The 26,212-nt window shown below is 46.5% G+C and overlaps 1 protein-coding gene across 1 annotated transcript in view; it reads left to right on the top strand.

Annotated features, from left to right (window-relative positions):
- The first annotated feature begins 1,862 nt into the window (after positions 1-1,862).
- The window catches only part of CCDC63 (coiled-coil domain containing 63), a 28,644-nt gene continuing 4,294 nt past the window's right edge, over positions 1,863-26,212 (top strand). The window contains 11 exon segments of the mRNA XM_032603363.1: positions 1,863-1,930; positions 2,332-2,483; positions 5,331-5,520; positions 11,986-12,055; positions 12,058-12,104; positions 12,517-12,698; positions 13,664-13,807; positions 13,809-13,840; positions 17,411-17,631; positions 20,472-20,546; positions 24,453-24,645. Of these exon segments, the coding sequence (XP_032459254.1) occupies positions 1,922-1,930; positions 2,332-2,483; positions 5,331-5,520; positions 11,986-12,055; positions 12,058-12,104; positions 12,517-12,698; positions 13,664-13,807; positions 13,809-13,840; positions 17,411-17,631; positions 20,472-20,546; positions 24,453-24,645 (1,315 nt within the window). The 5' untranslated portion in view covers positions 1,863-1,921.

The raw sequence follows: 26,212 nt of genomic DNA, 5'->3' as shown, positions 1-26,212 counted from the left end.
AATTCCTTCCCCACTTTTCTTCTCTGCATGGTGAACTCCTATTAATCCTTCAAAACCCAAATTGAAAATCATCTCCTTTTTGCAGCCTTTTCCACTATTTTGCCCTGGGCGGGGTTCATACCACCTTGAAGGTTAACTTATCCCTGAATTCCCTACAATGTTTAGCACATAGTAGGGGCTTAGTTTTTATGCTAAAGAGATCTAGGTACTTCAGGCATGAGAACTCATTTGGTTGCAAGCGACAGAAAACTCATCTCACATTGCTTTAGGAGAATATGTTGGTTCATGTAATTGGACATGACCCAGAGGTATCTTCAGGCTTGGCTATATCCAGGGGCTCAGATGATTCCCCTACGGTTCAATTTCTCTTGATTTTGTCTTCTGTCCTCAGTGATAGCTTTATTCTCAGGCTCCCTGAAGAGGCAAGATGGCTGCCAGCCACTCCCAACCTCATTCACATAGGTTAAAGTGCAGCAGGAAACAGAGTTTCTCTCTTCCTGTGTGTGCAAGCTTAAATTCCACTATTCACTCTGCTTGGACTAGGCAAGGTCATGTGCCCATTCCTGAACTGATCACTCAGGCCAGGGGGCTGGAATTATGCAGATTGGCCAGGGATCTGGCACTCTGATTGACCCATCCAGAGTCATAGGTTGCAATCCAGAAGTTGATGGAGTGGGGTCAACCTCAGGGGAGCAAAAAATGACCAGGAGTAAGGGAGGGAGTGGCTTCCCACTGGAAATTCCAGGTATTGCTACCAGGAGACAGAGGAATGCTGGATGCCCCGTAAGCCCACGTAATTTTATTTTTTTTTGTGGTACGCGGGCCTCTCACTGTTGTGGCCTCTCCCGTTGCAGAGCACAGGCTCCGGACGCGCAGGCTCAGCGGCCATGGCTCACGGGCCCAGCCGCTCTGTGGCATGTGGGATCTTTCCAGACCGGGGCACGAACCCGTGTCCCCTGCATCGGCAGGCGGACTCTCAACCACTGTGCCACCAGGGAAGCCCACACATAAATATTTTTTATGCTGAACCTTCATCCTATGAAAAGACCCATATCGCACCACATCGTAACAGCCACTGTTTACTGAGGACTTACCTTGTGCCAGGCTTAGTGCCTTACATGCTGAACAACCTGTGAAGTGGCTTCTAGAATTTCTCCTATTTTCCAGATGAGGAAACCAAGGCCCAGAGAACTGAAATGACTTGCTCAAACTTAACAAGTGGCCAAGGAGGAATTTTTGCTGAGATCTGATGGTTGACACAGCAATGCTTTAAACCACTGCACTGTAGGACCCCTCAGTGGGTGGCAAAGCTAGAATTTTCTTGTTTAAGAATCTAGCTCCTAAAGCCTGGGAGTTGGGGTGCAGTGGATCTTACAGCCCCATAGGGCTCAGAGGGTTAGCATTGTCGCCTTCTTTGAATACCTAATGTCTCTCAGTACTACTGGCTTCTGCTTTAAAAGCGGGGGGGGGAGTGTCCCCACAGCTGAAGCTGGGCGAATTTCGATGTAACCCCATCAGAGGAGACACTACCCTGATGCCATCTTGCCCCTCTTCTTTGGGAACACAAGGAGCAAGAGGGTAACAGACATGCCAGAACCATCTGCCTGGCTCCTAATAATAAATCATGAGAGGAACAGGTTTCAGGCAAACATTGCTTTAAAAAAAAAAAAGCCACTTCTCACACCCGGGCAGCCATCTGCCGTGTCCTCCTCGTATGCCAAGCTGTGGGAGGAGGAAGGTCTGCGGGGGGTGGGGAAGGGAGAGGGTGCTGCCGGGTCCTGCACCACCAGCAGGAGTGGCTCACAAGTTCTCTTCCTTTCGCCACTGTGGACAGGTATCGCAGAGAGAGAAAGGAGCACTTGCTAGCTTTGACCTCCCTGGATACAATGTCTGAGCAGAGCGAAAGCACAATTCCTTCAAGATGCTGACGGTGGGTAACAGTAGCTCCTACATACAGAGGGCTTACTATGGGGTCAGGCATTGTGCGGTCCTCTGTACACGTATTAACTCATCTAATCCTGACAACAAATCTATGTGTGCCCATTTTATAGATGAGAGACTGGAGACTCAGAGATGTTAAGTGACTCATCCAAGGTCACACAGCAAGGCCACCTCTTCAGTATGCAATAATGAGGTCCAGCTTCCTCTCCACCCTGGCAACCCAGGGTGGGTTTTCCATGTAACACCTAAGCAGTTGACATTACCCAAGGGTGGTCTTCCTACTCCAGCCCTGCCCCAAGCACTCTTCTTGCCCTCCATCCTTAAGCTGAAATGTGGGCTTTTCTAGTCACCTAACCTGTTGCTTAACACTCACCCTATCTCACTCAAAAGAAGCACAGAAGAAAAGACCCTGAAAATTCCCAGGAACCTTCGGAGAAGACCAAAGAGCAGCTGGCCGAGGCAGAGCTTCTGAAGCTGAGGTGGATGGTGGACAGTCGGAAGTCCTTTAACTTCTGCTCCCAGCAGAAGATCACAAACCAGCAGTAAGTGATGCTCAGAGTTCTGTACTGAGTGAACTTGGAGAAAATTTTGGGTTTGGTTTCATGGGGCTTGCCTTCTGATGGGGTCTGGGGCAGGGACCCACTTGGGATAGCTTCAGTGGGGAGAGGAGATTTATTCTCAGAGTTCAGGGTGTCTCAGGGACTCCAAGGGGAGCAGCGCACCCATGTCTCAGGGAAGGACCCAAACAAGAAAGTGATTCTGGTTCCTGTTTCTTTCAACACATGGGTTTTGTTCTTTCCTCTCTGAATCTCAGCCGTGGCTGGTGGGAGATGGCTGCCTCCAATTCTTGAGCGACCAAAGGCCACACAGAGAGACTGTTCTTAGTCAATTCCAATCCCAAAATTCCCAGGAGAGGGAGAATCTGATTGGCTTAGCTTGGGTCTGGTGTCTACTTCTGGCCCAATCAGCTGTGGCCTGGGGGGGCTGAGCCATAGGACAAAAAATAGCTATGGGTATCCCCAGCGGTTCTAGCAGTAAAGGTGGGGAGTTCCCAGAGAAAGGGAAATCACCAGTCGGTGGATACCCCAAAGGACGTTTCCTGCTTGTGCGTTATTATGGGATCTGCAGGCCTGAATATTTGAAATTGAGTTGCCCTAGAAATTATGGTGTGTATAGTTTCTTTGGGCAACAGAAAGGTGTTCCCTGAGGTTGAATAAACAGACATTAAACAAACATTCTTAGATTCCGTCCAAAGAAATGTGATTCCTTAACCACATTCATAATGTTTATACAGGCAGTAACTGCCTATTGTTAGAAAGAAAATTTTACTGTTAGATGATGTGTGAAGTTCAGAGGATAGGGAAAAGGGGTTCTTTAGATTTTCCATGGATTGGTTCACTCAGAGCCACTGCTAGTCCATGTGGGATCATTACGTGAATTAGAAAAAGGCACCCTTTCTCAAAGACCCTTTACTGCCATCTGCTGGAAACATTATCATTATGTAGGGATTTTGTTAAAACAAGACAAAGTGTCTCGCAGAAAAGTGGAGTAAATCAACAAATCAATGATATGTTTTCAAGCAGATGGTGCTCCCTTGGGCTGTGCAGTCCACAACCTGCACATCTGTGCTGGTGACCCTGATTCACAGCCTACCCTTGGTGGGCATCAGGAAATGCCTACTTCTTGATGTGGCTTCAGTTTTTCTTGAATCTTACTTACCCTTCTGCATCTCACTCTACCCCGATCCATTTGATCTGGTTTCACTGTGGTGGAACTGAAGGGGAGGAGAGTGGAAGAGAACTGGGGTGAGGTGAGTGAGGTGCTTAGGGCGTAATATTTAAGGAGGTGCTTTTCCCCAGTGCAGACCCTGCACCTATACCACCCTGAAAATGAAGACCTCCTTAAATTTTGGGGCACCTCACTCCCCTCACTGCAGTCCCAGCCCTGCCTAAAGACGGACAAACCTTCCTTTTGCTTTTCCGACCTCATTGCACCCCCGAAAACCTAACTCTGACTTACTATCCGGCTCTCTCTCTCTCTTTTCTCTGCACCTTAGCAAAGACCCCTCCCAAGAGGGGCTTAGGGGGAGAAAAGTCCCAAGGGCCAGGTTTAGAAGACAAGATGCTCTAGAACTGGGCATGCACTCCAGTGGTTGTTAGCAACACGTGGCTATTTACATTTGCAATTTATTAAAATAAATAAAATTAGAAATTCAGTTCTTCAGTTGCACCAGCCACGTTTCAAGTGCTCAATAGCCACACGTGCCTGATGGATGCTGTCGGACAGCGCAGCTAGAGAACGTTTGCATCACTGCAGAATGGTCTACTGGACAGCGCTGCTTTAGAACATCAGTCAGCAAACGGTGGCCAATGGGCCAAGTCTGAGTGGCTGCCTGTTTTTGTAAATAAAGTTTTATTGGCACACAGCCACGCCTCTTCATTTTTGTGTTGTCTAAGATTGCTTTGTTGAGTAGTTACAACAGAGACCCTCTGGCCTGCAAAACCTAAAGTATTTACTCTTTGGCCCTTTATAGAAAAAGCTTTGCAGACCCCGCCCTTGAACATTCTTTGCTGTTCTAGAGTGGCGCTTCCAAAACTTTAAAGTGCGTACAGGTCACTTGAGGATCTTGTTACAAAGCAGATTCTGATTCAGTAGGTCCTGGATTGAGACCTGAGCTGCTGCATTTCTCCAAGCTTCCAAAGGGCATTGAGGCAGCTAGTCTGCAAACCGCACTGAGCAGCAGGAATAGGCTGCCCAGACTTTGCCAGAAACTTGGCCTCTGTACCATTTCCTGTTGCTCAGTTGCCGTGCAGTCGCCTGAGTCTTCTTTTCTCTTTTAGAAATCCCTGGTTGCTCACGTCCCCGACACCCTCTCTTCTCCAGAGCAGACAGAGGAAGAGAAGGAGACTCATGTCAGCCAATTTCATAAATCAGTAGCCCCTGAGTAGAAAAGTTGGTGGGAGTTAGAGGTTCCTGTGCAGTCTGTGTTGACGCACAATTGAAAGATCCTGCCTCATGGGTTTGCCTCTTATTACCAGAGATAACTGGCTGTAAAGCCGGAAAAGAAAGTCTGCAAAATCAGATGTCAGTGAACTTGGGGGCTCTCACCATGACTAGGTAATGGGTTTTGACAGGCACAGCCGCAAATTGTTCTGAGGAGTAAAAAAAAAAATGCCGCTCAGAGAAGGGCGGAGCAGTAGAAGTTGCAGTGAACTGGGTCAAAGGACATCTGAGTTCTGGACCTGGGTTGGAGACCTTGGGTGAGTCTCTTCCACTTGCTGGGGTGGGAAGTACCCCTCTGAGTCTCCTTTCAGGACCAAGGGGCCTGGAGTGTCTGATCCAGGCAAACTCAGGGGTTCAGGGTTAATTACATGCTGCTTTCCCAACAGCAAGGAAATCAAGACCCTGCCGGAGGAGCAGGATGAGATCACCCTGCTTTTGAATCTCATCAAGTCCTCCAGGAACTTGGATCTGAATGAGAAAAACTACATGGAGCTGTGTTCCCTGCTGCAAACCAAGGAGGACTACGAGGCCCTGATTAAATCGATGAAAGTGCTGTTGGCTGAACTGGATGAGAAGGTGTGGTCTTTCTCTTAAAGGGTTAACCAGAACACCGAGCAAGGGGAAGGAGTGCAGGAGGTGTACTCCCCACCATACCCCCACCGTTGGCTTTTCTAAACGTGACTGTGGTCACTGTCTCCACCACCATTGTAACCCCTGATCTCTCAGCTCTATTGATCCATTTTCTCACTGTGGTCTCCACTGCCTCCCCATTACAGTAAGACTAAATGCCCCAATCCTTACTGTATCAGTCAGGAGAGGTTAGGTTATGCTGCAGTAACAAAATTCCCTCTCCCCAACTCAGTGGTTTAGAACAACAAAGGTTTCTTTCCCATTCATGGTTTATGTCTATTGTGGATTGGCTAGGGGCTCTTATATCCTCTCATCCTGGGGCCAGGCTAATGGGATAGCCCCCATCTTGAACATTGCCAGGTACTGTGGTAGAAAAAAGTGAGTCCTGAGGGTCTCACACTGGCAGTTGAATGCTCCAGTGACATGTGTCACTTCTGCTCATGACTCATTGGCTCAAGATAGTCTACCAAACCCGTAGTTTGGTAGACTATCTTGACCCAAAATAGTCAACTCTACCCATTCACAAAAGGGCCTAAGAAGTGCAACCCTCATGGATCCAGAAAGCAAAGAGCTAGAGACATTTGCTATACAGTGTTAATCCCTTACTATCGTTTGAAAGACCCTGCCTATCCCTCTAGGCTCATCCCATGTCATTTCTTCCTTAACTCTTCACACTCCAGCTGCAAAAGACTTCTTTCTTTCTTTCAAATAATGCTGAGCCTTTTCTCACCTCAAGGCCTTTGCACATGCTCCCCACACTGCCTTAACCTAGTTGCTTATCTTTATGTCTCAGCCTGAAGGTGACTTTCTCAGGGAGGCCTTCTCTATGCCCTCTCTCCGGTTTAAAGTATATGCCCCTGGTGTTAGTTTCTTGGCCAGGAACAAATAGCATACTCTGTAGGGTACTCGGACGAGTAAGGCGTTCTGGAACCTGGAGTAAATACCTCAACCTCTCTTTCTTCTCACCTCTGACCCCAACTACAAGGAAGCCATTGTGGATCCTTCCCGGTTAGCTTCCTGGGGCACAGAGCAGGGTGGAGAGTAGATCTTGGGGGGCAAATAGAAGATCCCAGCGCACCCCCTATCCTCTTTCATGTCACCCCATGGCACCTCCTTCACAGTACCTTTCACGGTGGTAATTATGCCTTAATATGGGTGTTGTCTAATGTCTCCCTAACCTGTCACCTGCGTGAGTCTGTTTTGTTCCCTACTGTACCCCCTGTTCCTATCCCAGTGTCCAGCACCTAGCAGGTCCTCAATAAATATTTACTGACTGAATGAATCTGGAAATCTCATTACACCTTTCCTCTGCTTCAAATTCTTCAGTAATTTCCAACTCTTGCTGTGATAAGGGCCCAAGTTCTTGGTGTAATTTGCCGGCTCTGCTGCCTCAGCCCCTCCTGCCTCTTCCACCTTCTCTCCTGCCTCCTTCTCCTCTGTGCTCCATCCACACTGGCTGCCTTCATGGATCCACAGTGCTGTCTCTCACCTCCAGACCTTTGCACATGCTGTTCCCCCTGCCTGGAGTGATGTTCCCCATCCTCTCTGCTTGGGGGAGTCTTATTCATCCTTTGCATCTCAGCTCAAATGCTGTTTCTGCAAGATAGTTGTCCCCTCATCTTTCTCTGCTACATGCCCCTACTGTGTGTGTGCAAATTACCATCTATCTCCCCTCTCCTAGGGCTCATCATGCTTCCTGGCTTGTTTCCAGTCCTAGATTGTAGGTTCCCTGAGGGCAGGGACCACTCTGTCTTGGTTACCATCATACCTCTGTTGTCTGGCACCAAGCAGGGGCTTAATAAAACTGATGAATGAGTGAATGAATGAATGAGTGAACAAACATATGAATGTATGAGGAAGGAGGCAATAAAAGTGAAGAAGAAAAATGGGGATGTGGATTCTCAGAAACATTAGAAAAGGCAACCTAGTTTTGGAATCCTCCAAAGAGTACGGCACTCACTGCCCAACACAAAAACCCACTTGGTCTAATTCCATCTCAGCACAGGCAGCTCCCAGAATCCCTCCTGCTGTGTCCACCACACAATGCCCAGAGCTTTGTCCTTTCAAGGGGTCACTGGAGGTGAGGATATCACTGGGCCCTGCTTAGCCTCACAAAATAATTAATAAGCTGATGCCTTCCTGCTGAGCATCTAGTGTAGGCAACGTATTTCCCCATCAGCCACAGCCTTGGCTAATGTCTCCCATTGGGCTGAAGCCTAATTACTTTCAGCATCACAAAAGCAGCGTCTGACATAAAGGTGCCAAAGGGAATACAGCTCTGAATTTAATCACAAGAGCTGATGCCACAGCTTCCTTTGGCAAGGAGGTGGAGCCCTAGGACTCTGGGGGTCAACTCAGGCTAGGGCAGGCATCCTTTCAGAGCATGTGATGCCACACCTAATATATGGTGGAAGATGCTGCTCTCTCATATATCATTTGTTTTATTTCATAAGAGAGCTGGAGGGGGTTTGTGTTGAGGATGCTGCCTTGTGCATAGAACAGGAGAGGAGAACAGAGTAGAATAGGAACCTGACTTGACTTGAATCTGACTTTGTCAGTACTGATGAAATAATTTGTTTTTGCTGTGAGGGAGCTTGCGGGGGGTGGGGGGGAGTGTGTGTGTGTGTGTGTGTGTGTGTTTGCATGTGTGTTCCAGCTAACGTCCAAAGCCTGGCTAATATCAATCATAAACAGCATTACAGCATTCATATACCTTACCAGTTTTGTGAGACCCAGTGGTTCCCTTGGTGCCTGATCTTTTGCTTGAGAATGTGTTGGGCTGCAAGTATTGATAATAGAATTCTTGACTGGAAGCAACTGGGAGAACAGAGGTTTGTTTTTCTCACTTAATATGATGTCTGACTAGAAATAGGCCATCCCAGGGATGGTTTAGCAGCTCTACAATGATGGGTTCTTCTTTTTCTCTATGACTCTCTTGACCAGCCTTCCCCTCATGGTCACAAGATGGCTGCCAAAGCTTAGCTAGTATAATGTCTCATATAATTGCATTCAAAAATAGGAAGAAAGGATGGGAAGTTTTTGTACATGATATTCTCTTCTTATGAGAGGGAGAATATTTTACAAAATTCCTCCAGCAGATTTTCTCTGATTGGCCAGGGCTAGGGTATATGCCCCATTCCTTGGCCAATCACGAGCAAAGGTAAATGGAATTTCTGTAATTGCTTTGGGGTAGACCAGGGGCAGCAGATTACAGTGCATGCACCAAGTCTGGTCTGTTTGTTTATGGCCCTCCAGCAAAGAATGGTTTTTACATCTTAAATGTTTACTTTTTAAATGGTTATGTGAGTACCTACATACTAATCTCTTCATCCTTGAAGCCTAAAATATTTACTATTTAGCCCTTTAAGATAAAGTTTCCCAACCCCTAGTTGAGACCAATGATGATTTATCCCTTGGGTTTGGGGGCAGAGCCCACCTTCCCTAATTAGATTACTGGCAATAAGAAAATGTTTTTATCTCATATAACAGGAAGTATAAAGATAATGCAAGCTTCAGGGTTGGTTGATTCAGCAGCTCAATTAGGTTATCAAGGTATTTGTCTTTGTCCTTTGGGGGCAAGAGAGCAGCAGCAGTTCCAGGGACCACATCCAGATGGAACAATACCGTCAGGAGAAGACAGACCATCTCTTCCTATGACTCTCTTAGGAATGAGGAAACTTTTTCCAGATGCTTCCCTACCAGACAGCCAGAGGCTCCAACTGGTTTAGTCTTGCCCATCCCTGAATAAATAAATCATAAGAAGAGTGATTAGAGTTACCATGCTTGGCCTGGATCAGTCTTCTGGGGTGGGATGGGTATTCTTTCCCAGAACACCCATGACGGGTTAACCACCCACCATGTCTACCACAGTACAGTTCTGGCTGTTGTCACCTCTGCCAGCCTCCTGGTTCTGGAACATTCTTCTGTCTTCCGTTAAGCATCTCTTGCTGCCTAAAAACCATCTTTCATCACTTTTCTGTGGGTCTTCCATGACCCTAAATGTACGAGTAGACCAGTGGCCTTCAGAACAGGCTGAGCCTGACAACATGAAGGCTTTGGCCTAACATGTTAAAAATCAGGAGATTTCATGTAAAAATTCAGATATCTGGCTTCTCTTTTAAAAAAAACTGGAAGATCTGGCAATATTGGGCCTGAATTTCCTTGAAGCAACTGTAACTACATAGTGTTGTGGGTGACACTGCCATTCTTTATGTTTTCCTCTCTAACAGATCCCTGACTTTATCCAGTGTGAGCATGCACCCAGCTAAAAAGCTACATTTCCCATTTTCCCTTGCACCTAAAGGTAGACAATGAAATGTAAGGGGACATCTGTTAGGGGTGTCTGGGAAAGTTTTGCTTTCCAGGCATAGGTCGTACCCTTCATCCATATTGCTTCCTCTACTTTCCTCCCTGGAACATAACTGTGTGAAGGCTGGTGCAATGGCAGCCATCTTTTGAGGGAGAAGCCAGTTGCTTCTCCTTGAGTTGCTGAACTTAAGCCAGCAGTGTATTATGAGAGAAAGATAAAACCATAATTTGTTTAAACCACTGTTAGTTGGGCTTTCTGTAACTTGTAGTTGCATATGTTCCTAATTGATACAAGCTGCTGCCCCTGAAGGAAGGCTGCTGAGATCTGTGCCATAAAGGCAGAGACAGTAAATTCTTGTGAGGAAAGCATATGTTTTTAAAAAATGCTTCACTTATTTTATTTTTTATTTTTGGCCACACCGCACGGCTTGTGGGATCTTAGTTCTTCCACCAGGGATTGAACCCGGCCCTCAGCAGTGAAAGGGAGGAGTCCTAACCACTGACCACCAGGGAATTCCCCAAGGAAAGCATGTTTTTAGCAAGACCTGAACCTAATTGAACTTAATCATTTTTAGTTGTTGGCACTTGAAATTATGAGTCACTCAACGGCCAATGCCCCTTTTAACAGCAAATATTTGGTAACTACCTCCCTTACAATCCTTGAAGTGAAAGTCATAGATGATATAATCCTTTATCCTTCTTCTTTTAAATCAATATGATGCCATAACTATAATGCAAAGAAAAAATAAAGGAAAGCTACTTATACTAAAATTATATGTATTTCGATACGTGCATGTTTTGGCCTGACTTATCGAGACCGGGGCCAGCAAATTGCTCCGCAGAGGCCCTGATAGTAAATATTTTGGCTTTTGTGGGCCACACTACTCCCACTCTGCCTTCATAGTATGAAAGCAGCCATAGACAATGCAAAGAATGGGCATGGCTGTGTGCCAATAAAACTTTATTTATGAAAAACAGGCAGTGGGGGCTTCCCTGGTGGTCCATTGGGTAAGACTCTGCGCTCCCAATGCAGGGGGCCCGGGTTCGATCCCTGGTTGGGGAACTAGATCCTGCATGCATGCCACACCTAAGAGTCTACATGCTGTAGCTAAAAAAAAAAAAAAGGATCTTGCATGCCGCAATGAAGATCCCACGTGCTGCAAGTAAGGACCCAGTGCAACCAACATAAATAAATAAATATTAAAAAACAACAAACAAACAAACAAAAAACAGGCAGTGGGGCAGATTTGGCCCAGGGCCTTAGTTTGCAGACCGCTGGTCTAAAAGATATAGTCAGAGGCCAGTATTATTGATATGCAGAATCACTGAGATTCCACACTGCAGACTGATTTGGGCTTGTTGTATCCACAACTCAAAGATGATGATCCAGGTTGTAGCTGGTGTCATGATTTCCAAAATGGTGGCCAACTCTTGGTAAAGTTCCAAACAAATCAACGAACATTCTTTTAATTTATACAGTGACTACATTCCTGGATAATTAAGTGTCTATTAAAACCTAATGAAAAATAGTGTGTGTGTATATGTAAAAGACAGTTTGATTCTAGGTACAGAAAATTATAGAGAGGTTCTTCACCTGCCTAATATCCAGAGGGGCACTGGAAAGTCAAAAGGGGTGGAGGACAATTCTTGGATGTTTGGTGCTGTCTTACATGTTGCAGGGTATGTGACTCTCATGACTTGCCATTAAGTGCCACTAGCATCCTCATCATTGCAAGAGCAAAAAACAAAACAAACAAAACAAAAAACAAAGGTTACAGAAAGCTTCTTGGGGGAATAATGCCATTTCTGCTGGAAACCGTGGCTTTAGGGCCAGGTGAAATTTTCGCCCACAGGTAAGTGAAATTTACATGCACGGGTGAGAGTAAAAACCCTAAGTTGCCTCATTTTGCCCCAAACTGGCTAAGGTTAAGTTGAGTTGAGCATACACCCAAGAGAGAATTAAAATTCCATTCATGGGAAAAGAAAGAACATTGCAGTTTTTGTTTTACCACACTTGAGTTAGTGAACTGTCACATTTGTACCCATACAGATGTTAACACAGCTGGGTTTTCTCTCTCTCTCTCTTTCTCTTTTTCTTTTCAGATCATTCAGATGGAAAAAATATATATATAACCAAAGACAGATCTTCTCAAAATACAGGAGGCCTATAACCCCAGAAACTGCAAAAATGGATCCACGTTTTGGAAACCCGTTTGCATCTCGTACGTAAGGTGTTCTCTGGGGGAATTCCCTGGTGGTCCAGTGGTTAGGACTCCATGCTTCCACTGTAGAGGGCACGGATTCTATCCCTGGTCGGGGAACTAAGATCCCACGTGCTGCAACGTGACCAAAAAACAAACAAACAAAAAATACTCTGCAAACAACTCTGCCTCCCTTTGCTAAGAGGGAAGAATGATGTCTGTGAAGCCATTAGCAGAACATACTCATCTCACTGGTTGAGTCGGGATAAGGTGAACGATGGTGTGCACACAGGCCAGGCAGCACTCCAACCATTGTTCTGTGGGCCTGGGGTGGGAGGTGAGGGGAAGACCCTTCAACCCTCTGGCTGCCTTCTGGAAGCTTGTCTCATGCCCCAGGAGTGAGCCTTATTTTGAAGCAGAGCCCTCCTTGCAGGTCACTGTACACTTTGACAAGATGCTGACCACCAATGCGAAGCTCCGGAAGGAGATTGAGGACCTACGGTATGAGAAGGCTGCTTATGACAACATCTATGAGCAGATTCATTGGCGCTTGTTGATGCAGAAGAAAACAATGAATATGGCCATCGAGCAGTCTGTGCAGGCCTATGAGCAGAGGTGGGCTGGGGGAGAGACCCTGGGGGCAAAGATGTCTCAGCCCCCTGCTGAGCTTCCTACTCTGGTCCACCTGTACCCACTGTGCTTATGTGTTGAGGAACCTGAAATCATCATCATAATAACTCTGAGTGCTGATTGTGTGTCGGCCAAGCATGATGCTAGATGCTCTGGGTAGTATTTCAACCTTCACAACAGCCCTAGGAGTTATTATCCCCATTTTACAGACCAGAAAATGGAGGCTTAGAGATGCCAAAATACTTACCTGAGATCCAAATAAATGGCAGATGTGGTGGAGTTGCGATTCAAACCCCTATGCTGTACCATCTCCCCCAGGTGTCCCTGCCTCTAGTCCTAGGGGTCCCTCTCAGTCTGGGCTGTCTCCTGGCTTCACACCTAGAGGGGCAAAAGGCATGCAGTTTAGTGGTGAAGAGTGCAGATTTTGGAGTCAGATCTGGGTTTGAAGCCTGGCTCCATCACTACTACATTGTTGGAGGACCCCTTCAGGTGGTAGTGAGGATTAAATAATATGTGTATATGAGCGAGTGGCTGGGACATAGTACTTGACAAGTGGTGATGATGATGGTACTAGTGATAATGGTGATGTGTGATGATGCTGATGGTGATGATACTGATGGTGGTGGTGATGGTGATGGTGGTGGTGGTGGTGGTGATGGTGGTGGTGGTGGTGGTGGTGGTGGTGTGATGGTGGTGAAGATCATGATGACAGTGGTGATGGTGGTGGTGATGATGATGATGATAGAAAATCATTTCCTGAGGGTGGTCTAGAGCTGTCAACTGCTGTCATTCAGGTGAGGAAAGTTGTTCCTCTACTCCCAGAAACCTCCATGATTAAAAGGAGTGATGGTCATTGACCAGGCAGGAAGTCTGTCTGGACTGGTAGGGAGAGGGGAGGAGAAGGAAGGCGCCTCCGGACACTCAGACTCTGTCGTGCCCCCCTCGCCCAGGCTGGAAGCCATGGCTCGAATGGCTGTCATGAAGGACCGCCAGCAGAAGGACATCTCTCAGTACAACCTGGAGATCCGAGAGTTGGAGCGTTTCTATGATCATGAAACCAAGCTCACATCCTTCCTACTCATCAAGCTGAATGATCGAGTTTGAGGAGCAGTCCAAAAAGGAAGAAGGTAACGCTTTCCAGGTGTCCTCTTTTCTCTCTCTCTCTCTCTCTCTCTCTCTCTCTCTCTCTCAACTGAAGGTACCCGAGTCTCCTTGTAGTAGGTTTGCCAAATTTAGCAAATAAAAATACAAGATGCTGTTAAATTTAAATTTCACATAAACAATGAATAAAATTTTAGTCTCATGTAGTATTTGAGACATACTTATACTCAAAAATTATTTGTGGTTTATCTACAATTGGGACATATTTATACTTTTAAAAATATATCATTTGTGTCGGGACTACCCTGGTGGTCCCATGGTTAAGACCCTGTGCTTCCACTGCAGGGGGCAGGGGTTCGATCCCTGGTTGGGAAACTAAGATCCTGCGTGCTGTGCAGTGTGGCCAAAGGAAAAAAAATATATTGTTTGAGATTCAAATTTAACTGGATGCCTTGGGTTTTATCTGCCACCCATAACCTGTAGGATGTGTCCTCACCCTGTGGCTCTCCTTCCATTGTTTAGAGGAGGAACTTTTGTGTCAGAGGTCCCCAAGACCACCCCCGGGCGGGTTATTCTCAAAGAGGACTCACAAGACTCAGCAAACATGGCTATGATGTAGGGACACAAAGAAAAATCAGCAAAGAGAAAAGGTGCGTGGGGCGAAGTTCAGAGGAAACCAGGCACAAGCTTCCAGGATCTTCTCCCAGTGGAGTCACACTGGGACTGGGAATTAAGTCATGCTTAATTCCTCCAGCATCTAATTGTGACAACACATATGAAGAGTCGTCTGCTTGGGGAGCTCATTAGAGACTTGGTGCCCAAGATTCTTACTGGATGCTGGTCACGTAGGCACCCTCTCCCCAGCACATACCAAAATTCCAGCTTCCCAGCAGGAAGGCAGGTGTTCGGCATAAAGCACACTGTCCTTACAGTCTGGGCTCAGGAGGCACACTTACCGTTTAGGAAAGTTTTATATCAGTGTAGGGAGCTGTTCACCATTTAAGTTCCCAGATGAAGGCCAAGGGCCAACCTTGCAAGCAGGCCTTTCTAAGGAGAGCAGTCTCAGGTCTGCTATGTTAACTCTCTCCTCAACAGATTGAAGGGAGAGCCCCCTGTGCAGCTGCATTTGTTTTTTTTTCTTTCAGCCCCTTCTGTCCCTTCCTACCTTATTTGCAACTGTATGGCTGGAAGTGTTTTTCTGAGAAATCCCATCTCTCACTCTCTAACATTACAAAAACCACCTTTTGGACCTTCTGTCCATCCATCCATCCATCCATGCATCCTTCCATCCTCCATCTATCCATCCATCCATCCACCCATCCATCTTCCATCCTTTATCCATACATCCTTCCATCCTCGATCCACCCACCCATCCATTTACTGAGCCACTGGCTTATGCCAGCTTCCATTCTCTATACTTGGCATGCATGGCTTCCATTTAGCCTTCACAACATCTCCAAGAGGCAGACATTATTATTAACACCCCCAGTTGACATATGAGGGCACTGCAGCTGAGAGAGGATACATGGATATAGCCAAGGTCCTCTGCAATGTAAGTAACAGATCCAGGACCCCATCCCAAGTGTGTCTGCCCCCCAAAGCCTGAGGTCCTACTACTATCCTCTTCTCTCTCCTAATCCACTGAGCAGCCTCAAGATTCCACTAGGCATCCAAGACCCGAACTGTGCAGTCAATAGGAGTTCTCCCATTCACTGCCACTCCAGTTGACTTGTGCGTCCATCCTTCCTCTTCTCACTGCCTCAGCCTTGTCATCTTTCTCATCACATCTCCTCTAGCAGCTTCTGCTGGGTCTCCCAGCCTCCAGGCTCCTCCTGTTCCTGTGACACGCAGGGGTAAGTTCTTCATGATCAGTTGACTCCTTCCTTCATCCATCCAACCATTGCATTCTTGGTCTTCCAACAAATTTTAATGATCACCTATCCTGAAACAGGCACCATGTTGGGGACCAGAGACAGAGCAGTGATCAAGACAGTGTTAGTCCTTGATGTCACGGAGCTTATGTTTTAGATATGGAGACACACAAAAAAACAAGCAAATAGACAAATACAAACACTTCAGGTTGTGATAGAACCTTTGAAGGAAGAAAACAAGGGATTGAGATGGAAAAGTAACAGGGAGACCTCTCTTGGATAGGATGGACAAGGAGGGGCTGTTCAGACTGTGATCTAAAGGATGAAAAGAATCCAGTTGTGCAAGGGTAAGGAATCCAGGCAGAGACAAAGGCCCAGAGGCAGGAACATGTTAACTGGAGTGTAGACGCAAAGCTGGAGAAACAGGCAGACCACTTCTGCAGGACTGACCATGTGCCAGGAAGTAGGCTACATGTTGGGAGACGGTGGGGAGTAAGACAGAGGTCCTGTCCTTCTGGAGCTGAACTTCTGTCAGGGGAGATGACAAATTGGCAAATGCAAAAGTTAATCTGATCTCTCGGGAACCCATGAGCATGATGAAGAAAACAAAACAGGATAATTGACAGAGAGTAACAAGGGGCTGCTTTATCTAGGGTGGTCAGGGTGGGCCTCTTGGAGGAGGTGCTGTTTGGGCAGAGACTTGAATGATAGGAGAGAACCAGCCACATGGAAGACTGGGAGAAGCACATCCCAGGAAGAAAGAATTGCAGGTGTAAAGGCCCTGAGGTGGGAGTGAGGTAGGCATATTTCTAGAACAGAGAGGAGGCCAGTGTGGCTGGAGTGAGTTGATGCCAACAGGAGAGTGGTAGGAGATGAAATTGGAGGGGTGAGGAGGAGCCAGACCACACAGGCCCTTATAGGCTGCACAGGGAGCTCACGCTGATTCTAAGTGTGGTGGGAAGCTATCAGAAGATTTAGGCAGACTAGTGACTGAGTCTGATAGTGACCAGGCACTGAGGGTTAGAGGGGATCAGATCTTAAATGATGCCAAGAAACTTCAGCTTCATCCCAGGGACAGTAGGGAGCCACAAATGAAAAGGGGTCACGTGGCCAGATGTGCCTAGGAAGACCTAGAAAGATCCTTCCGATCGCCATGTGGAGGCCAAATCAGAGAGACAAGGCTGAATTCAGGAGAGGTGGGGCTATTGCAGGCATCAGGCTGGGGAGCAAGGCTTGGAGAACTTGCTTTGTTCTAATGCCTTGAATCTGCCAAGCTCTGAGACTGCTTAAGGCCCTCTGCCAAGAGGGCTTCCCCGGCCTTCATCCTGCTCACGTCACCTCCTTCCCTGGCCACGCAGCTACCCCATCACAGCACCTACTACATCGCCTCCATTGCCTGGGCCACAATGGTAATTATCGGATTTCTTTTTCTGTTTACTTGGCTATCTCTTTTTCTTTTCTCTTTGTGGCTGATTCCTCCACTAAAAGCTCTGTGGGGCAGTGATTTTGTAGCTATGGAGCCCAGCACAGTGTCTGGAACATAGTAGACAATCAATTAGGTATTCGTGAAGTGGCTAAGGAGGGAAGCTCCCACTCCATCTCATGGGAAAGTCTAGCCCCCTCCCCAGGGCACAATGATAATGCTATGGAGCACATCCCTCCACTGGGCACTACTCTGAGCGGCTTCCCTTTCAGACTCATGGTTGCCAGTTCTTCCTTTTCTAGCTCTCAAGGCAAAGAAGCATGGGAAGAAGAACAAGGGTGAGAGTTTTGAGAGCTATGAGGTGGCTCACCTCCGGCTGCTGAAGCTGACAAAGAATGGCAGCCTGAATCAGCTCATCGAGGAGTTTCTGGCCAAGGAGGAGAAGAATTTTGCTCAGTTCATGTATGTCACAGAGCTCAACAATGACATCAAGATGATGCACAAGAAGACTGAGAGAATCCAGGTCAGGGCACCTCTTCTTTCCCAGGCCAGGGGCCCGCCTGCTCCCACAGCAGCCTTCCCCAAAGCGGGTTCCTTGGAACACTCCTTGAGATACTCTGCAGAAAAAAGGGCTTCAAGTCAAAAAAGTTTAGGAAATACTATATCCCCCCAGTGTTCTCCCCCCTACATTTTAACCTTCCTGAAATTGGTATTTGTCTTCCAGTTGATACATACACTTAATGTGTTCATGTCCCCTCACCCCCAATAAGTGACATTTAAAATCCATGGTATGTCTTATAATCCAGAGTTCAGTAAACTATAGCCACAGCCAGATATGCCCTTTGGCCTGTTTTTGTACAGTCCATGAGCCAAGAATGGTTTCACATTTTTAAAGGGTTGTAAGGAAACAAAGTATGCAAGACAGACCATATGTGGGCTGCAAAGCCCGAAATATCAACAATCTGGCCCTTTGCCTTAAAAGCTGGCTGACCCCTGTTAATCAACAGCTTCACAGAATTGAGGAGAGATGGTAAACTAATCTTGGAGAGAGTTGATGTATATGAGCATAATAAAGGCTCTGACAAATCCTACAGTAAAGAAACTATTTACCTTGTTAAATCCATAATTTCCCAAACTTAATTGGCTCCCTGGACTACTTACTCCGCAGAACACACATAACCAGCCTTTGAAACTGTCTGCACAGGAGAGAGTCTAAACTCCTTAGTGTGACACTCCAGTCCCTTCAAAATTTGGCTTCAACCTGCCCCTGCATGCTCAGCTCCCATCATGACCCCCAAGGCACTCTCATCAGCTGCCAGTCCCAGCTTCCCCCTGCATTTCCCTCCTCTGAAGCTTTCCTCATGCTATTCCCCGCCCCTCCCACTTTTCTTCTGATGCAATACCGCTCATTAGTCCTGACAGATGTCACCTCCTCTGGGAATTCATTACTCTTTCCTCTGAGGTCCCTGTGCTCAGGGGAGACTGAGGGGAGCCCTTCCTTTTGCAATGTCACTGTTGCCTGAATGTGGGGCCATGTGCAAGTAGATATGCCTGTGGGAAAATGTAATTCAGAAAAATATAAGGAAAAAGTACAGGTCACCAAAATATCACCACTCAGAGATACTGCCAATAAATATTTTGGTGACATTGCTTTACGCAGGCAGTGTGCACTTAAGCATGTGTCCATGCGCGCGCACACACACACATACATACACACACTCCCCTAGATGCCCACTTATAGTACTGGGTGTATACTAGATAGTTTGTGCTGTTTAATAAACTTTTTTCTTCAACAATTCATCATAGATACTGCCCAACATCTTCTATGTTCTTTTCAGTGGCTTCTGAAGACCCTAGATGCTCTGTGGTAGTATCACAAAATTCTTCTTAAAAGAACAGATTCCCCAGGCCCTATCCCATACCTACAAACCTAGATTCTCTGAGAATAAGCCAGGAATCTGCATTTAAACCATATATTTTTAAAAAATTTATTAATTAATTTATTTTTGGCTGCATTGGGTCTTCGTTGAGGTGCGCGGGCTTCTCATTGCGGTGGCTTCTCTTGTTGCAGAGCACGGGCTCTAGGCACGCGGGCTTCAGTAGTTGTGGCACGTGGGCTCAGTAGTTTTGGCTCACGGGCTCCAGAGCTCAGGCTCAGCACTTTCAGTGCATGGGCCTAGCTGCTCCGTGGCATGTGGGATCTTCCGGGACCAGGGCTCAAACCTGTGTCCCCTGCATTGGCAGGAAGACTCCCAGCCACTGTGCCACCAGGGAAGCCCTAAACCATATTTTAATTTGAGATCCTTTCCCCCCAACAATGTAAATGTACCATCGTTTACTTAACCGATCCCCAACCGGTAGACATGTAGGTTGTCCCTAACGGAGATCACAGATAATAGCACAAGGGACAGCCTTGAGTGGCCACCTTGCCCACATGTCCTATTGTTTCCATGGGACAGACTCCTAGAGATGGTATTGCCCCATCAAAAGGTGCTTGCTGGGCTTCCCTGGTGGCGCAGTGGTTGAGAGTCCGCCTGCCGATGCAGGGGTCACGGGTTCATGCCCCGGTCCGGGAGGATCCCACATGCTGTGGAGCGGCTGGGCCCGTGAGCCATGGCCACTGAGCCTGCACGTCCGGAGGAGCCTGTGCTCTGCAACGGGAGAGGCCACAACAGTGAGAGGCCCACGCACCGCAAAAAAAAAAAAAAGGGTGCTTGCCTTTTACATTTGGACACACTGTTCTAGCCCAGGAGTTCTCAAATCTAGTCCCTGGATCAGCAGCATCTCCTGGGAACTTGAGAGAAATGCACATTCGTGGGCCTCACACAGACATACTGAATCAGAACCTCTGGTGTGGGGCCCGGATATCTGTGTTTTCACAAACCCCCAGGTGATTCTGATTCATGCTAGAGCTTGAGAACCCCTGCTCTGGAGCTGCCCGTCCATTACCATAACCATCAGCTACATGGGGCGACTTAAGTTTAAATCAATTTAAATTAAATTAAAAAATGAGTTCCTCAGTGGGACTAGCCACATTGCAAGTGCTCTGTGCCCATGTGTGGCTAGTGGCTGCGGTGCTGGACGGCATAGATAGAACATTGCCACCATTGCAGCAAATCCTACTGATTATACACAATTCTCCAGAAAGGATGAACCACCCACCTGCTCACGCCTACATCCTCCTTTTAATTCAGAAACATCAGAAAGAACCTCCATGGACATAAGAGGGGTCCAGGGGTTCTGGGGCTACTTGAAATGGATAATTTAAATCCTCACCAACGCCTCGAGGCATTGGCTTATTTTTAGGTATGTTGGGCAGGGGAGCACTTGCTTTTCCTTATCGTCTGGTTCTCTCCTGAGCAGAATGAGGTTATCCGCTCGCAGTCCCAGCAGAAATCATCACATGAGGACAACCGCTAAATCCTGAGACAGCTGGAGGTAAGACCAGGGTGGGGAGGGAGGGATGCAGGAGTCTCCATTGTCTGTCAGGTGACCTGTCGGTTAGTTCTCAGGAGGAGGAAGATGTCTGCCCCATGACTATCTACTGGCCTGGGTCATGTCTTGACATGTCCCGACCTTTTGTTACAGGCAGCCTCTGCTACAGATCTTGCTGCAGAATATTGTCCCTGAGGCTCTCTTTGTCTATTTTAAAGACTCTCCCACTTCAGGGAGCCTATCTCAGGCCCTTGTGCCTATAATTTCATCCCAGGCTGGTAAATTCCAGACAGATCTCTGCCTCAGTCTTTTATTCTCTCTCCCCCTTGTCCTGGCTGTGGCCTGTTCTCAATCAATAATAGTAATTACAAACATTTCCTGAGCCATTACTACATACTAGGCACTGGGCTAAGTGCTTTGCTTGCATTATCTCATTTAATCCTCACAACAGCTCTATGAGGTAGGTGATATGATCTGTTTTACAGATGAGGAAACTGAGGTTCAGGGAAGTAACCGCCAACATCATGGAGCTGGGATACTGCATGAGCTTTGCATTGCATTCAGCTGCTAATAATAGGGACCCAAAATAACAGTGGCCTAAGCAATAGAAGTTTATTTACTTTGTTAAAACATAAATCTGGAGATAAACACTTCAGGGCTGGTCATTATGTCATCAGTAACCCAGGCTTCTCCTTTCAATTTTTCCATCTTTAGTGTGTGGCTTACATTCTCAAGGATGCCTCATGGTTGTATTATGGCTGCCAATGGCCCGCCCATCACATACACATTCCAAGCAGAAAGAAAGTAGGGAAGGAAAAAAAGGCCTTGCTAATTGAGTTAGTCAGCTTAAAAGTTTTTTCCCTGAATTCTCAACCAGTGACTTCTGTATCTATGTCTCACTGGCCATCCCTATTGCAAAGGAGGGTTGGAGATATAACTTTTAGCAGGCACATTGTCACCCCAAATACAATCAGCATTTTGCTATTAAGGTATAAGGGGAGAATGGATAGCAAATGTCTGGCGAAGATATGAACCAGAGAGTTTGACTGCAAAACCCTGTTCTAATCCAGTAGTTCCTGGCCCAGGAACTACAATCCTTGGTCATTTCCCTTCCTTTCTCTGTGGCTTATTTCTACTCTTGGCATGCAGGTGGCAGAAAGGGTTGGCCATGCCATTCTCTCATGCACCACTGGAGGGCAGCAAAGCACCTCTCAGGCTCAGCAACCTCTCCCACGACTCGGGAATGGGGAATGTAGACTTGCAGGCAGGGCCCAAGTTCAAGGAGACTCTCCTTAAGTTGGACACATGCTTGGCGTCCCACATCCTTGGCTTTGAGTCATCCAGTGTCCAAATGCTTCCTTGGGGTTGGGACTTGTGCTGTTCTGCCTCTTGGGGTTTTGAAGGCCTAAAGGGGGACACAGTTTGGGAAGGCTGACCAGGCAACCCTAAGCATCTCCCCCTGAAGACCTCTGCCTGAAGTCCTCCAGCAGCTCTTTGTTCCTTTGGCTTTAGTAGGAACTCCTGGAACCTCTTTTCAAATGCAAATACTCTAAGCAAGAGAATTTGTCTTAATAGCAATGGGCTCACTTAGAAACCACTTTTCTTACCCCCCTGCTAAAGATCGCTTCCATCTCCTCTACTCTTGGAACCTTTCCACTTAACTTCCATTTCATCCTCCCCTCTGGGAGAAGTGGTGAGACCAGTCCTTTAATGGGAGGGTTTTGCATAGGAGTTAAGCAACCAGGCTCCGGGAACAAACGCTTAGGTATGACTCCCAGAAGAGTCGCTTCCTGGCTGTGTGACTTTGAGAAAGTGACTTAACCTCTTTGAGGCTCCGTGTCTCACCTGTAAAGTGGAGATAAAAATTGTACTCACTTTGTAGGGCCGTGAAGATTGAATAAGATACTGCAATGTACACGCTTGGCACAGTGCAGGGCAGAGAGCTATAAACATAGCTATCATTGTTGTTGTTGTTTATCCTGTAAGTCAATAAAACCTCAAATCACCATCATCTTATTACCAAATAATTGTCCAGATAAAGAGTTGTGCCCATGGTCAGGTATTAGACAACTCAATACAGAGGAGCTAAACACAAGTTCACTTTTCTTCTCTGACCTCAATATTCCTCATCTGAAAACTGGGGCAGTTGTGAGGATAAGTTAAGATGATGTGTGTAATATGCCTGGAACATTTTAGGTGCTGGACATGTGTTGTCACTGTCACATCAGGCTTTAAAAAATGTTTTTAATCATGTGATCTTTTTTTTTTTTTTTGGCTATGCCGCGCAGCTTGTAGGATCTTAGTTCCGTGACCAGGGATCGAACTCGTGCCCTCTGCAGTGGAAGCACAGAGTCCTAACCACTGGACTGCCAGGGAATTCTCAACCATGTGATCTTTTAATGCACCTTTAGAATGAGGGGGGGCTCTTGCTGTCATATGAGGAAATGCAGCCCTGGGAACTGAATATTCCAGTGTTTGGGATGGAGGAAGCTGCCTGGTGTGGTGGTTGAGAGACAGTTCAAACCATGGCTTCCCTCTCCTGGCTGTATTCCTTAGAGCCTCAGTTTCCTCACCTGGAAAATGGGGGTGTGAATAGGGCCCTTTGGGATCTTTATTTGGAATGGTCCGTACGGAGCTGGTGGGAACAAGGCTGGTCCTTCCAGGGCCCAGTTCACCTTTGCAAGCTGAGAACTCAGAGGGACAGGCAGGAAGCCACTGAAGCACTCATCCCAGAGCAGCGATTCTCAGTTTGGGCTGCAAGTCAGAATCACCTCGGAGGCTTTAAAATTCCTGATGCTTAGGCTGCATCCCAGACCAAGATGTCTAAATCTCTGAGGCTGGAGTTTGGGCAGCAAATGTTTAAACACTCCCACGTGATACCAATGTGAAGCCAAAATTGTGGTCCAGTGGACTCACAGAGGTTCTCAAATTTTATCATGCATCAGGATCACCTGCATTAAATACAGATTGCCAGGCCCACCCCCAGAGCCTCTGATTCATTCCGTCTGGACTGGATCCCAGGAATCTGCATTTCTAACAAGTTCCCTGGTGAAACTGATGCTGCTTGTCCTGGAACCCCACTTTGAGAACCACCGTGCTCTAATGTGATTTAAACTGAGTGGTGAAATTGGTTTGTTGGATTGCAACCAGCATTTAAAAATAACAAGAGGGCTTCCCTGGTGGTGCAGTGGTTGAGAGTCTGCCTGCTGATGCGGGGGGCACGGGTTCGTGCCCCGGTCCTGGAGGATCCCACGTGCCATGGAGTGGCTGGGCCTGTGGGCCATGGCCGCTGGGCCTGTGCATCCGGAGCCTGTGCTCCGCAGGGGGAGAGGCCACAGCGGTGAGAGGCCCGCGTACCGCAAAAAAAAGAACAAAAAACAAGATAGAATAGAACAGAACAGAATGGAAAATACTAGAACACACAATAAGAATATGATTTGTGAATCTATAATTTCATTTGATTAGATAAATATATAAAAATACACACACGTATATAAGTATTGGGCTGCAATGTAAAATATATTCCTTCCTGTGGGCCATTTTTTAAAAATGAGTCACCAGCTTTTTAAAAATACTGTAATCCAGTACACATGTAGACACACATACACATACGTAAGTAAACAAAACTTACATTAAACAATAACTACCCTCACTACCTGCAATGCATGTTAGTATTTTCTCTTCATTTCTTTTCTGATCATTTTATTTCATTTTCTAAAAAAATGTGGGTTGAGGCCAATTTATTGATTAAATTGATCTCACACCCCTTTAGAAGTTTGCAAACTTGCACTTTGGAGATCCTGGCTTCAGAGGGTCCTAAATCCTCATCGCCAGCAAAAGCTTTCATGTGAGGGCTGAGCCCAGGGTGGTGACCTGGCTGACCTGGATGGAAATTGGGGTCTGCCACAGGAGAAACTAAAGAAGACCATGGAGCAGGCAGATATGTATGAGAACAACTACAAGGAGATCAACAAGACCTTGGAGTATCTCAAGAACTCGGTTGAGAATCTGTTTAAGAAGATAAATTGTGATGCCACCAAGATCCTGGTACAGTTAGGGGAGACAGGGAAAATCACTGATACCAACCTCCCACAGTACTTTGGTGAGTCGAGCTGGGGTAGCAACCATTTCCAGAGGTTTCTATGACCAAACCCAAGGACTTGTTCTTTTGGAGGTAGTGAGCCTGGTGGTGAAGCATATGGGCACTAAAGCCAGCTTGGCTGGGTTCAAATCTTGGTTCTACTCTTACTAGCTGTGTGACTTTGGGCAACTTTCTGAACCTCTCTGTGCTTTAGTTTTTTCATCCAAAAAAATATTGGGAGGATTAAATAAATGAGTAGGTCTTAGAGAATTAGTACATGATCATCTCAATAGATGCAGAAGGAAGTATTTGACATAATTCAACATCCATTCATGATAAAAACTCTCAACAAACTAGAACTTGAAGGAAACTTTCTTACCTGATAAAGGGCATCTACAAAAACACCTACAGCTAACCTCATACTTAATGGTGAAAAAACTGAATGTTTTTCTTCTAAGATCAGGAACAAGGCAAAGATGTTTGCTCTCGCAACTCCTATTCAATATTGTGTTGGTGGTCCTTGATAAGGAAATAAGGCGATAAAAAGTAATGAAAGGCATTTAGATTGGAAAAGAAGAAATAAAGGCTCAGAGCAGTGCCTGGCATGTAACAAATGCCTATTAACTATAACACACATTTCTAGGCATAGGCCTTGAACTCAGGATAGAGAGGGAGGATGCATCTACAGAGATCTTGACAATTTAGAATGAATGGCTTCCACTACTCTTAGAATAAAATGTAAGGCTCTTAATACAATCTGTTTTTGAGAGGTTCCCAAGACACCTCCCTCCCACCAGTTTCAGTGATTCACTAGGAGGGCTCCTGGATTCAGCATATAGTCATATTCATGGCCCTGATTTATTATAGCAAAAGGATACAAAGCAAAATCAGCAAAGGAAAAAGGGGCTTGGGATGAAGTCTGGAGGAAACCAGGAGCAAGCTTCCAAGGTTCCTCTTCCAGTGGGTTCACACAGAATGAGCTTAATTCCTCCAGCAATGAGTTGTGACAACACAAGTGAAATGTCAACCAGAGAAGCTCACTGGATACTCATTGCCCAGGGTTTGGATTGGGGGGGTGCTCATCATATAGGCACCTCCAGCATGACACATACCCAAATTCCAGACTCCCAGAAAGAATAGTGAGTATTCAGCATAAATCACATTTTTTATACCACAGTTTAAGCATGATGAGCCACTCTTTTAACAGTTAATGGTAGTGGGGACCTTCCTGAAATTCAAATTCCCTGATGCTATCCAAGGGCCAATCTGGTAAGCAGCCCTTTCTAAGAGCAGTCAGGCTTTGCTGCGTTAACTCTTTCTTACCCACAGCCTATCAGGTTCTTTATAGCCTGGCCCCTACTTACATTTTTCATTATCTCTTGTCCTGCTCTCCCTCCTTTCTTACCACATTCAGCCACAGTGCTCTCCTCTCTGTATTTTCTTTTTTTTTTGTTTGTGGTACGCGGGCCTCTCCCTGTTGTGGCCTCTCCCATTGCGGAGCACAGGCTCTGGATGCACAGGCTTAGCGGCCATGGCTCATGGGCCCAGCTGCTCCGTGGCATATGGGATCCTTCCGGACCGGGGCACG

This window comes from Phocoena sinus, chromosome 14 (assembly GCF_008692025.1).
Source record: "Phocoena sinus isolate mPhoSin1 chromosome 14, mPhoSin1.pri, whole genome shotgun sequence".
Lineage (NCBI taxonomy): Eukaryota > Metazoa > Chordata > Mammalia > Artiodactyla > Phocoenidae > Phocoena > Phocoena sinus.
This window is presented reverse-complemented; position numbering and strand designations above follow the sequence as displayed.